This window comes from Lagopus muta, chromosome 1 (assembly GCF_023343835.1).
Source record: "Lagopus muta isolate bLagMut1 chromosome 1, bLagMut1 primary, whole genome shotgun sequence".
NCBI lineage: Eukaryota > Metazoa > Chordata > Aves > Galliformes > Phasianidae > Lagopus > Lagopus muta.
In genome coordinates this window covers 55,129,439-55,142,369 of record NC_064433.1, presented here as the reverse complement: position 1 = coordinate 55,142,369, position 12,931 = coordinate 55,129,439, and the positions used below count along the sequence as shown (strand labels likewise).

The following is a 12,931-nucleotide window of genomic DNA, read 5'->3' as shown; positions in this document are numbered from 1 at the left end:
CTGCATTTTGTATGCTGTAGCATAAAAAAAGTACATTCCCAGGAGCTCAGTAGGTGGTTACTATCCTCTTTTCCTTTGTTTCAATGTTTTTTGAAGGCAGATCAGGAAAGAAAAGCAAATCCCAGTGCCTGCCCCCCTCGTGGCCTGCCTGGCAAGCCCCTCTGTCCAAAAGTAAGGCTGTCTGGGGTTGGCTGGCAGCTCTGAGTTCGTTGCACATGAAGCAGTGGTGTGGTGTGCCCATGGCTTCCCACTCATCAAACCTTGCTTTCATTTGCTTATACTTCAGGTATCTTCAGACTGGTAGTCACAGCCAAGTTAAAATGCCTCGTTTCTTATGTAAGAAAGCAGTGTGTGCCTGTGTGGTTTGCCGTGCAAAACTCAATTTGGCTTACTCATTCCATTGTGTTATGTTTACAATGCAGAAAATCAGTATATTGAGTCTTATCTATCTTGGAGGAATTAAAATATTCTAATATTAAGACATTACGGTTCCAGAAATGCATGGATCTGCATTAATGTAAGCAGAGCAAAGGAATAAAAAGTGATGGTATGCAATATATTGCGGCACTCTCATTGATTTAAGATCAAAATGCCACTAAGATGGGGTGGACAGAAAGAAAATTATGTCTACGTTTATTTCAAACACATGCAGAAACAAAACATTGTATCGTTCACTGCTGCTGATCGTATATACAGGAGGCAGATGAGCTGTCTTGCCTAGGAAGAAATCAAAGATAAAGTACAGAATTAAAACAAACAGAAACAGCCTACTGATTTTGAATGCTTCTGTTTCCAATGCCGCTTTTGAAGATATGTATCAGGACATGGCTTTTCAGCAGATAGAGATGCTCGGTGTTTTCTGAGAGCTGTTTCTTTCCTTTAGGGCTCAAATAGCTAACCCGAGTGGGAGATGTGAAAATCTCTAGTCACACTTGAGTCCTGGCCACAATAGCAAAGTACAGATGAATGTTGTGGCAATGCAGCCTTATGGATGGTTTTTGTTTGTATTCATGGTCCTCATGGAGGAAGAAAAATAAAAGTCTCTGTTTCGCTGAGGTCAGAAATGCTTTATGAGAGGCAGATGTTGAATCACACAGCTTTGTTTAGTTTTCTAGAAGAGTGTTTGCTTATGTGAGGTTTAGTGATGAGCATGGAACTAGCGACTTCGTTAAACCTGAGGTTTTATTACAGCCAACCTGCTTTGTAGATTGCTGTATCGCCATGTCACCTTATCACAAATTATATTTGAATCCTTCGACATCTCCCCGGTTTCATTTTCTCCACATGGTTGCACACATGTTTTTGTCCCCCATCCCCAAATCTTCCCTGAAGCCTGCAGTGCACACGTGCTCTCCTGCTTCCTAGGACACAGAGCATCCTCCCTGCTTTCACTGCTCCGATTGGTCCCCCCTGCTTTGCTAGAAAACAGCACTATGCTGCTCGCTCTGCTCCTTCATGTTCTCTGAGCTCTGTTTTTCTGAGTAGCTTCTTGGTCGTATCCCTCATCTACAAGCGTGCTGTGCTATCTCCATTTATCTTGCATGAAATGGCTGCAGCCTTGCCACGCTTTAACTTCCTGTTGCTTCCTAGAAATTGCTTGCTTGTCTGTCAAGGGAAACTGCTTTCAGCTCCAGACTAGAAATCAGAATATGTGCTGAGCACATCCGTCTTCCTTCCGTTCTTTTGGTTATTTATTTATTAATTTATTTATTAATAAAAGACAGAAAAGGCTGTCCCTTATGTAGCTGGAGTAAAATTGTCTGCTTATCCCCAGCCATCTTGTAGCCTTACCGCTTTTCACACTGCACTGAAAAAAATAGTGATATAATAGAAATAGAAAATAATGAAATAATGAAATAGAAAATAATGCTGTCGAATATAAGTAATACGATCACACAAATCTATAACCGTGAACGCTGTGTAGATGGCTGCAAGGAGAGTTTGGAAAGACAAAGTTTGCAATCTCCCAGATGTTGCCTTCCCTGGAAATAGTAATCCAGTGTTCTGGAAATAGCAACCTGGTGGGTTTTCTCACAAAAAAAAAAAGAGAAGTTTGGTACTGAATGAGGTGCAAAGAGCCCAAGATGGGGCTGCTCTCGCACTGCTGTGGGCTCTCAGGCCCACAGAAAGGCCAGGCACAGAAATATGCTGAAACACACAGGAAATGTCTGCTGCAGCATCACATGAGGTCAGTCAGGCATACTGTGCTTTAATGAGCGCAGACAAAACAAGCTTTGGTGAAAATGTCACAGTCTAAACATGGGTAACAAAACACAGATTGATACAGTCCAAGCTTGGTGGGAAGCGCGGTGGGAAAAGATTTTAGCAACCTTCTTCTGGCAAACTTGCCAAGAGCTATAAGCATTCTGAGCATCCCACGGTAGCAATGGCACTGTATTTCCAGGCAGGAGAGCCTGGTTTCTTACTAATATCACAGCACTTCTCATTTCCAGGAGCATCCTATAAAAGGGATCCCTTATTTACAGCTTTCATTTCGCATTAATGAAGTGGCATACTGATGCTGCTAATCAGCAGCAGTGAGGTGACGCAGACCCATGGAGCTGTGATGGTGGCAGTCGCTTCAGCCCGGTCGCCAGGATAAAAATAAATGCCAAGCCCTGGTGAGGGAAGCTCCAGCTGCAGGGAGCACAGCACCCCACCAGGCTCTGCAGTTCTCCTGCCACGTGCCTGGAACAAGGAGAAAAATGGCTCTCCTGTCCCCACATTCGTCTCCTTTGCTGCTTCTCTTCCCTATCTCTGAGCAAGGACGTGAGATTTTGTGCTTGCCGTGGCTGAAGCACATGGATCTGGACTAGAATTTCTTCAAAAAATGGAATGGACACAGATAGCCCAATTGGCTTCCATAATTCAGAAGGCTCTTTTTTCTTCTCTGTGTCACTTTCTGAGCTTAATCTGATCCCTTGTCGTTCCCAGTATGTGTTAAATACTACTTCATGAATGAATGAATTCACACGGCTGTGTGGAGTCTGTATCTTCTGTGCTGCTCTTGGAAGGGGAAGGGGCTGGTAAATGAGGGGGAGACATGAAAACTCAGCTGGAGATAGAGATGCCCAGAAACAGGCCTTACTTGTACCACGTTATAAGGGCCCAGAAAAGCGCTGTCAGCTCTGCACCATGCAATGACCAAAATTAGTACCCCTGACCCTTATGCATCCCTTCTGACTTGAGATATTCTATGAATCTCCGTACTGCTGAGTCTGTACTGCTCTTGTACCACCAGTCTCACACCTGATGAAGGAGGAGCTCCTTTAAATGTGGTTCTGCTTTTACTGGTAGGGAGAATACAACTAATCCCAGCATTTTTCTCCTTTCTTGATATTTCCATAAGCATGCAGGCAAGCAGAGGTCTTTTGGCAAGGTGCAAGACTGAGATAGTGCAGAGGTTCTTGGTATGGAGAAGATAGCGTTTGTAATCCTGGGTATATGGACAAAGAGATTGGTGTAGAGCAATACAGGCAGCACAGAAAGCATCTGCGAGAGCCTGGGCATCTTGTTACGGCATATTTCTAATGCAGTCAGGAATTAAATTAATAGTTGTGTGTGCTTATTTTGAAGCTTTCATGACATGAAAAGAAGCGTACAGTTCATTGAAAAAGGAAATGAGGAACTATTTATTCTTAAATAGAAATCACTGTGGCCATATCTTTTTCATGAATTTATACAATGGGTTGGATTAGTCTTAGGCTAAGGCATGTGTGTGCTGGCGGAGCTGCACTCTGTGCCTGAGACTGCTCAGTGCTACCAGTGCTCCGTTTCCATTTCCTAGACAGATCACCTCTGTCTAGGGTGGTTTTTTTCTTTACAAAAAGGTGATGTGCATTTCTTAGCTCTCTGTCTGGAGCTACTTGGCTTGTGACAGCTCAGCAAAGGATCTCCATCGCTTGATGTCACAGCAACTTATTTTCTGTGAGGGTGACAGAGCACTGGAGAAGGCTGACCAAAGAGGTGGTGGAGTCTCCTTCTCTGGAAATAGTCAAAACCTGACAGACTGTGGAACCTACTGTAGGGAGCCTGCTTTAGCAAGAGGTTAGCCTAAGTGATCTCCAGAGGTCCTTTCCAACCCCTATGATTCTGCGATGCTGTGATTCTTTGGTGTTGCAGCCTGGGCCTCAGGTGAAGCAGCACAAGGGCAGACTCCTGGTTTTCTACCATGCTTCCCAAAGAAAACTAGCCCCAGATGGATTTGGAGATGAATGGCAGCTGAGGGACTCTGGTCACACAGGGAGTCAGTAGGAAAAAAAAAAAGGGATGGTTGGCAGTTCCCAGCTCCTCCATCCCTGCCTGGATCTTAATCCTGCAGCTGGAAAGCAGAGAGTGATCTTTGTTTTCCATGCTGTTTGTTGCTTGTGGTTATTTAAACTGTGGGCTCTCCAGGCTTTCTACTTATGTATAACTCCTACCATAAGGAGGGCCCAAGGATAGTCAAGGCCTCTAGCTGCTAATATAACACAAATAATAATTGAACTGATAGGTAACAGGCAATTTTTTGTCCCTTCCTTCCCTTTCCTCTTGGACCAAGTGACCATTTCTGTGAAGACTGTATTTAGACTTTCCAGCTGTCAGTTTTGTATTGCTCAGTGTGAGCAATACGGTCTGAGTTGCCTGCAAGAGCCAGGAGGGGACAGCACTTATGACAAATCAATTTGCTGACCTCTGAAATAATTAAGCAAGCCTCGAGTCCTGTTTTACACAAGCAATGTGCTATTCATTTTTTGCATTTTTCTGCCTGCTGGGAATGGGTACCTCTAAATAATACAAGCAGAGTGATTAAGGAAGATTTTTTTTTTTTTCTGGAAGTGTCTCCTGAGTAAATTATCCTTTTCCCATGAAAATCCATGAATTTACATACTTTTTTTTTTTTTCTTTGCTCTTCCCTGACAACGGTGTAGATAATAAAACTGTTTTTTTTTTTTTTTAATTTTATTTTTTTCCAGATGAGCTTTGTGTACTTTACCACACTGCAGCATAGAAAACACAGGCTTATTTATTGCCTAACAGCATATATGTGTTTTATGATTAATGTGCGGTGTTTGCTATACACGGCACTGATAATTGATAGGGAGATCAAAGTCTTCTGTGAATTGACAGCAGCACTATAAACAAGGTGAAAAGGTTGCAGGTGTTTCCCATGCGGGTGTTATATAAAAACATATGGCCCTCTGCCACAACACAGGATACGTGCTGTCTGTCTTTCCCCATGCAGCAAGACAGTGTTTCTGTAGCACATCCACGGCAAGTGCTGGAAAGGAAGAGAGTCTGTTTGTGTGCTGCAGGAGGGGCTGCACCGTGCCATGATGGTTGGATTAGATGATCTTGTAGGTCGTTTCCAACCGTGTGATTCTGTTGTTCTGTGTGCCCCTTGTTCCATTGCTCCTGTCTTGGCTCATGGCTGGATGTAGTGGTGTAACCACCAGGAGCAGAGAGTTGATCGTCCCTATGCACTCAGCACTGATAAGGCCGCACCTTGAGTGCTGTGCTCAATTTTGGGCCCCTCTGTACAAGAAAGATATTAAGGCCTTGGAGTGTGTCCAGAGAAGGGCAACGGAACTGTGAGGGGTCTGGAGCACAAGTCTGATGGGGAGCAGCTGAGGTAACTGGGGTTGTTCAGTCTGGAGAAGAGAGACTCAGTTGCTCTGTATAACCTGAAAGGAGGTTGCAACGAAATGGGGGTTGGCCTCTTCTCACAGATCACAGTGGGATGAAAAGAAGTAGCCTTCAGTTACGCCAGGGGAGATTCATATTGGGTGTTAGAAAACATTTCTTCTCAGCAAGAGCGGTGCTGCAGTGGCACAGGCTGCTCAGGGAGGTGGTGCAGTCACCGTCCTGGAGGTGTTCCAGAGCCGTGTGGATGTGGCACTGAGGGACGTGGGCAGTGGGCATGGGGGGATGGGATGGTGGTTGAACTAGATCATTTTAGAAGTCTTTTCCAACCTTTACAATTCTAGGGTTCTGTCAGGGTCTCATGCATCTGTGACTTCTGTGGCCATGGACAAACTAGGTGCTAGGAGTGGGGTGAGAGACCTGGACTGTAGCTCTGCAGAAAGCTGTGGTGGGGTATGCACAAAGCAGCGGAAATCTTTACTAGATTGCTGCTTATTTGAGGGGTTAAAAGAACTGATGTATCTACTAAATGGCTAAGTAATTGCAATGAGGACAGCAGCATCCTGGATAGAAGTCTCTCCCTTTCATTAAGTGCTGCAAGAAGGATGGTTGCCTGCTCCTGTTCCTACAAACGAAAGTGCTTCAGTTGACTCTGGTTGGTATTTGTAGCCTCTGGAGTTATTAAAACACTCTGAATGCAGATTAACTTCCCATGCTTGATACACTACAGCGTAACCACCCCCTTGACCTTTGGTAAACATGCTGGAGGGCAGTCTTTTCCATAACTTCTGCTGGTGAATTTGTGCCCTCTGTTGAACAACTCTGAAAAACTCTTTGTGCAGCCCTCCCAGGGATGGTGCAGTGCAGGCTGCTTCCCTCTGGCACCAGCAATGTATGGGGTCTTGTCTCCCTCCCACCTCTGGAGAAAACTCACGCTGTCCTCATGGTGATTTACCAAATGTGCTCTATCTCACCTTCCAACAGATCTAAAAAACATAGGTGTTTTTCTCTACTTCAGAGGGATGCATTCAAACTGAAATTTAATAGGAATTTCCCTAGGAGAGTGGCTGGAATAACTGAGACCTTATCCACCCTTGAAAATGACAATTTTCTGTGTTGTGAACATTTCACAGGTGTGTTACAGTGGATTTCTTTCTCTATGGACAGAGTTGCATTACTCTGTGGACACCGTGCTGCGTTCACACATTCTTGTTTCTGTGCAGGAGTGAGCTAGGTAGTCATGAACATACACTGAACGTCCTACGTGAGAGTATTACAAAGGTTTGGGCCAAGTGCTGTAGTGGTACTGTGTCACTGTAGTTAAAGGCAGAACTCTGGCATGTGGACAAGCCCTGTGAAAAGATTAAGCCAGAGAAAGTTAATAAAAAGTGGTGTACTAAATTATTAATGAATCCATTTGTAATGTACTTGCTGGGAGGCTTTTGTTTTTTCTCAAACTCTTATTTATTAAAATCTGACAAGAATATCGGGTTTTGTTCAATAATAAATCTAGGTCTCTGTGAAGCTGGTGATATCCTCATGTAGTAATACAGAATCAAAATGGAGTTACATGCTAAGGGTGCATATGTTATTTACTTTGGAAGAATAGATTATTGTTCAGAAGGATTTTATCTTTTACTTGCAATTTGAAAATGAATTTATTGTTGTTTTAAAATATAGCTGGGAATGTGCTCCTGGTTTTGAGACTTGGATGCTGCAGAAGATTTTAAGTGTATTAAAACTCAGTTAAGTGTACTTATGGTGGTTGTGGAGGTTCTGGACCAGTATTTGCTAAATCTGATAGTTCTTATGGTCCTGTTTCATACTTTATTGACATCATACTTAAAGCTTGTGGATTTTGTTTTGCAAACTGTGTCCATAAATAACCTCTTCTTTCTATGTCCGTGAAAACATGAGATAAATTGTACTCAAAAAGTATTGGAAAGGAAAAAAAAAAGGCAGGAAGAGGGTTTTACTGATTGGGGTACAATAGAAAACAATAATTGGAGTGCATTAGCTGTAGAAGCAGAACTGGGAGTTTAGAAGACTGGTCTGAGCTGGAGAATGATGCATACATTTGTTTGCATAAACTTGGCTTACGAGTCACTTTCTTGTAAAAACAGGTTGAGCAGAACATGCTCCTGTCCCATACTTTAGTCCTGAATACAAGCACAAATGTACTGTGACACAAGTGCTCTGAGAGTACCATCCTCTTATTGCCATGGATTGCAGCTGGAGCTCTGCAGCTTGAAGTAAGCTAGAAGTATCATGTATACACACACACATACGCCTTGCAGGATATCTGGTGTGGTGCTCAGGGTTAAAATATCTGGGTAGTCTTAATCAGCTTCTGCTTCAAGTTTGAATCTGGTGTTTGAGGCTTGGTTGCTAAGAAAAGCTATGTGTTGGAGCACCAGTCACTAGCCATTAAATGAGACACTCGGTAAACTTGGGGAGGGAAAGAGAAACATGAAGTGTGAAGGAAGATCATCGGAAGAGGTCGTTATTTGTGGCTGATCATCCTGGGTAGATTTGGAGAGATACAGACTTTCACCTTGGAAGCTTGCTTTGCATTTTTAACATCAGAAATGTACAAAATACATGAGGAAGGGACATGAGGGATATTATCATTTTTTGCCAAAGGTTGATCAAAACACTATTTAAAATGAGACTTCAGCTCTTCCTTATGCAAGCTTAAAAATCCTGAAGAAAACTTTTGACAATTAAAAGATGGATGCTCTGCTATGGTTTAATAGACTAGGAGAGATGAGAGGCTTATTTTAATAGAGAATTAGAACCCACGTCTAAGGTATAAGTGAATCCTGTGGGTTGGATTTGGGAAATAACTCTTCCCTTTGGAAACCCAGCAAGCATGAAATGATGATCTCTTTCTTCCTGAAGAAATTTTTTTCTTATTCTTTTCTGACTTTTTTTTTTTTTTTTTTTTTTGTTATAAGTTTTGGTGGAATGGGGTCAAGATGGACTCTGAAACCTTGCTTTGGAATCAAGATATTTGTCTGACTTGTTTGCCCCTGGTGGAATCAGTGCTGCTGCAGCTTCATTGCCATGGGAACCTCCACTTACTAAATTTAATTTAGCCCAAGGTTTGCTTGTCTGCTCTGTTGCTGCAGTGTAGACAGGTGATAAGCAACATATTGATATTAAGCTATATCATATCAAAATGATTAGGCAGTGCTGCAGCATCTGTGGTTCCACTCTTATGCTGTGCTCTAAGCTACCCAGCCTTCCTGCACCTGCATCCAGCCTCCTCCACTCTTCTGGCACAGCTGAGGCAGCATCACCTGTATAATCTTTCTGGTCCAGCAACTGAGAAAGGTAGGGGCTGCAGGCAACCTTTGCTTGCTGATGGTGCTCCTTCCTGCTCTGCAGAGCAGCCAAGCACTGAGTGTCCACAGAAATACTGCTGGAGAAGTGCTGTGCCCCTAGGAACTATGGCGTGTGGTCCCAGTGCTTCTGTATCATCCACTGTGGTATCAAGTCTCCAGAGGAACAGGTCCTGGTGATGCAAGGCCAGATCAAACTGGGAGCAGGGAGATGTCTGAAACAGAGTGGGACGTGTCACCTAGTCTTGTCTTAAAGTTTTATTAGCTTTCTTATACATGGCAAACATTACAGGTTGTTGGGTTGTCTTTTTTTTTTTTTTTTTTAATTGGCATCATTTTGTGTTCAGATGGCCCTTCTTAGATGGTAATGATGAGCCTGTAAGTCTGAGATGCTCTCAATTCCAATACTTCCAGCAGAAGTGGTGGAAGTATGCATTTATTGCATCCACACTGTGGAGAAAGGTAAATTGTAGGCAAGACTTTGTCATGGAAAGGCATGTTGTATGATTTGCAGCAGAATAATTGATTTTGTAGGTCTTCCACAATTGTTGGAGTTGTTTGTTGCTAAGGTTTTGTCCCTCTGTAGTTGAGTTTACTGATACTGCATCGCTTTGTACAGAATTTGGAACTGAGCAGTGTGTGTAAACCACTATGTTAAAATGCTGGCTAAGTATTGATTAATCAGTAAATGCTTTAAGCTATTTCCTTTAAATTCCGGGACCACACATCTTAATTTAATAGTTGAGAGAGATGGGGAAGGACACTGATCTGCACAATAGTACATACTTTCTGTGGTGTTTGTTCATGGCGAGTATTTTCAAACCAAGAAAAAGATTTTAGGAATTGTGATGATTTTCTGGTTGATGTTATCTGCTAAAATGACTCTCTTTCTTGTAGCTACTATATTGGTCGCCAGATGTTTGTGGTGATCTCCGCACCGGAGGTGATCAAGCAAATCTTAGTGACAGACTTCAGTAACTTCACCAACAGAACTGTAAGTAGATAGAAGGTCCTCTTTGTGGACAGAGGTGATAATACTGCTAATTTGAGCTCAGATCAGAAACGGCCACAAGACAGCTGGAAACGTAGTGGGGGAAAGCATGTGGTTCAATAGAACTTAAAGGTTTAGAAACTCTATGTGTTTCAGTCAAAGATTTTTATTACCAGAACTCAGAAGATGAAAGGGACTGCCATTAAAAGAAATACAATGCCCTTGTGACTGAGGCACCAAATAGATGTAGGAGAGAGAGAGAGTTTCAATATCCAGTTTTGCCACTTACCTCCTAGGAAAATCCCATACTAGCTCTTTCCCTTGGTTCTCACCCTGTAGTATAGGCACAGTATTATTTGCTTTCTCCTACTCCTAGTCTCCTTTGTCTATTTAGATTTTCTAGGGCAGGAATGGGCTGCTGGGGCCTCTCTCAGCTGACATAGGTTTCTTAGCGCTTTGAAAATAAAGAATAGAAAATAATTAAATTGGGATTTGCAAGGATTTATACATATACTGCTGATCACTTATTTTACTAATAGAAATATATATATATTGAAAAGCACTTTTCTGAGTTCTGGTTAGAACAAATAAAAAAGAGGGAGGGAATAGCCAGAGATATAGTAAATATTTCTGTCAGTTTCTCATCATTTTGTATCACTGTGACCACATACTGCCATCCATTCTTTTCTTCCTCCTGGCCCCTTTGTATGCGCAAACCTGCTCACGTAAACCTGCATGCATTCATGTCCTCAGGGAAAATTTCATCTCTGATCAGCTGTTTGCCTCCTCTGCCCCTCTGATCCTCTCCGCAGCCAGTCAGTTTGTTTGCAGATTGCTTGTCTCCTTTGCTTGCTTCTTCTGCTACATGAAGTTCATCTTGTGACTACTTGTATCTTATTTAATAACCACTTGTACCAGTCACCTTGCATTCTGCCTGTAACTCACATCTAAATGGAAGAATCAGTGTGCAAGCTTCCTAGGCTGAAGTTGTTGCATGCTGTAACATTCTTTTCCCCATTTTCTCTGTATTCAAAAGAATTTTCTGCCCTTTTCCTTCTTCAGTCCTCATTCATGTAACCTATTTCTTCCTGTTTACGTGCCTTTCTCCTCTATATTTGGTATGAATAGGTTGTTTGCACTATTCACAACTGTAGCTGATGCCCAAACAACACCTTTTGAAACTAGAGATCATTCCTTTTAGGCTATATTCAAATACTCACTCTACACTTAATTTCAGTCAGTCTCGCCATTTGAATATGTTGGCTGAATTTTACTTTCTCTTCAGACTTTTGTGGTGGGAGGTTTATCTCTCTCTTTTGGTTGTACAGCCATCTGTCCTGGTCTAATATTTGTTTTCCTCTCAAATTCAGGTAATTCAGATCACTGTAACCAGTCTCTCTCCCCTTTTATTTTCTTCATCAGAGATCAGCTAAGTCTAGTTGTCTGTGTAGATTCATATCTTGTCCATATCGCTTGACTGTCCTTGAACCATCTGTAAGTTTTTTTGCACAACGCCCTCCTTTCTGCATGAGGAGCTGAGGCACAGACTGGTTGATATCCCTGCTACCTACCAGCAAGCATGTGACAGATGTCCTACCTTTCTTTTTAAGAAAAGGAACAGTTTTTCCCCCTGTACACTGTTACTATATCTGAGTTGCTCAATGCCTATAAGCCTAATTCAAATGAACTTGCTTTATCTTGTGTACTTTTATCTGCTCATTCCATGGTCTTTTCACATAGCTGCAATCTTTGGGTGTTACCTTTTACTTTCCACTTTGTTTCTCTTCTTCTGCCTTTTACTTATCATTAGTAAAGGATAAGCAACCTTCCATTTCTCGGTCCTTCCACATTTGGCTTGGAAATCTTTTTTCCTTCTTGAATTTTCATACTGGGTGCTCTCTCTTTCATAAATCTCTCAGTGAGGTGTTCTGATATGCTGTATACTAAGGATTCTCTGTGTGTTAATAAATAGTGCTGTACTGTATGTAAAGAAGGTCAGCAGATTTTGTTCAGGTATAATTTTGGTTGTAAGTGAATACTGATGGAAAGGTGAGAGTGGGGAAAAAACAGTTTCAAGAAAGAGATCCTTCTCATATTGACTGGATAAATGTAATTTTAAGGCTTTAATAATGTTCTGTTTATACTTGTAAAAACTACTCAAAGCAAGCTTCTCTACTTCAAGCGAGAGTCAGTTTGATGGGAGAATTCAAAACACAAACTAGATCTCTCTGCCTTATTTTATCCATTCCTTTCCCAAATGATGTGCTGTTGAGTGGTTATAGAATTGGCTTTGGAGTCAGTGCTGTTCACAAATTTAAGCTAATACATTTCAATCCAGACGTGGTATTCACTTATGTTGTTGTTTAATGTGGTAAGCAGATAAACACCATGCAGCTGTTCACTCGCTCTCCCCAACCAGTGGGGTGGGGGTGAAAATTGAATGGAAAAGTGGAAGAATTCATGGATTGAAATAAGTATAATAAAGAAAAAAAAGAAAAAAAAAAGTGAAAAGATAAAGCACAATAACAAGAAGAATAAACAAAGCACAATTATTCACCAGCCGCTGACCAGTGCATAGCCAGACACCAAGCAGCGCCTACTCCAGGCGGCTCCTCCAGGTGTATTGTTCCACATGATGCCCTGTGGTATGGGATATCCATTTGGTCCACTAAGGTCAGCTGTCCTGGATGTGTTCCCTCCCAGCTCCTCAGCATCCCTACTGGCAGGGCAGAACAAGAAGCTGAGAAGTGCTTGACTTAGTGTAAGCACTCCTGTGTGACAACTAAAACATCAGTGTGTTATTAAAAATATTCTCATCCTAAATATAAAACACAGCATCATACCAGCTACTAAGAAGAAAATTAACTCTATCCCAGTTGAAACCAGGGCAGTTTATTTTGACCTAACATATTCTCTCAAGCATCAGTTTTTCAGAGTGGGAAACATGGGAATGGAGAAAGCCCCATGGGTGTGA

At 42.1% G+C, this 12,931-nt stretch overlaps 1 protein-coding gene across 11 annotated transcripts in view; it reads left to right on the top strand.

The window, feature by feature from the left end:
* Positions 1–12,931, top strand: part of TBXAS1 (thromboxane A synthase 1) — a 243,959-nt gene that overhangs the window by 99,624 nt on the left and 131,404 nt on the right. For all 11 annotated transcript variants that reach the window (XM_048960640.1, XM_048960650.1, XM_048960600.1 and 8 more), the window contains one exon: positions 9,864–9,960. In XM_048960640.1, coding sequence (XP_048816597.1) covers positions 9,864–9,960 — 97 coding nt within the window. The remainder of the gene's footprint in view (positions 1–9,863; positions 9,961–12,931) is intronic.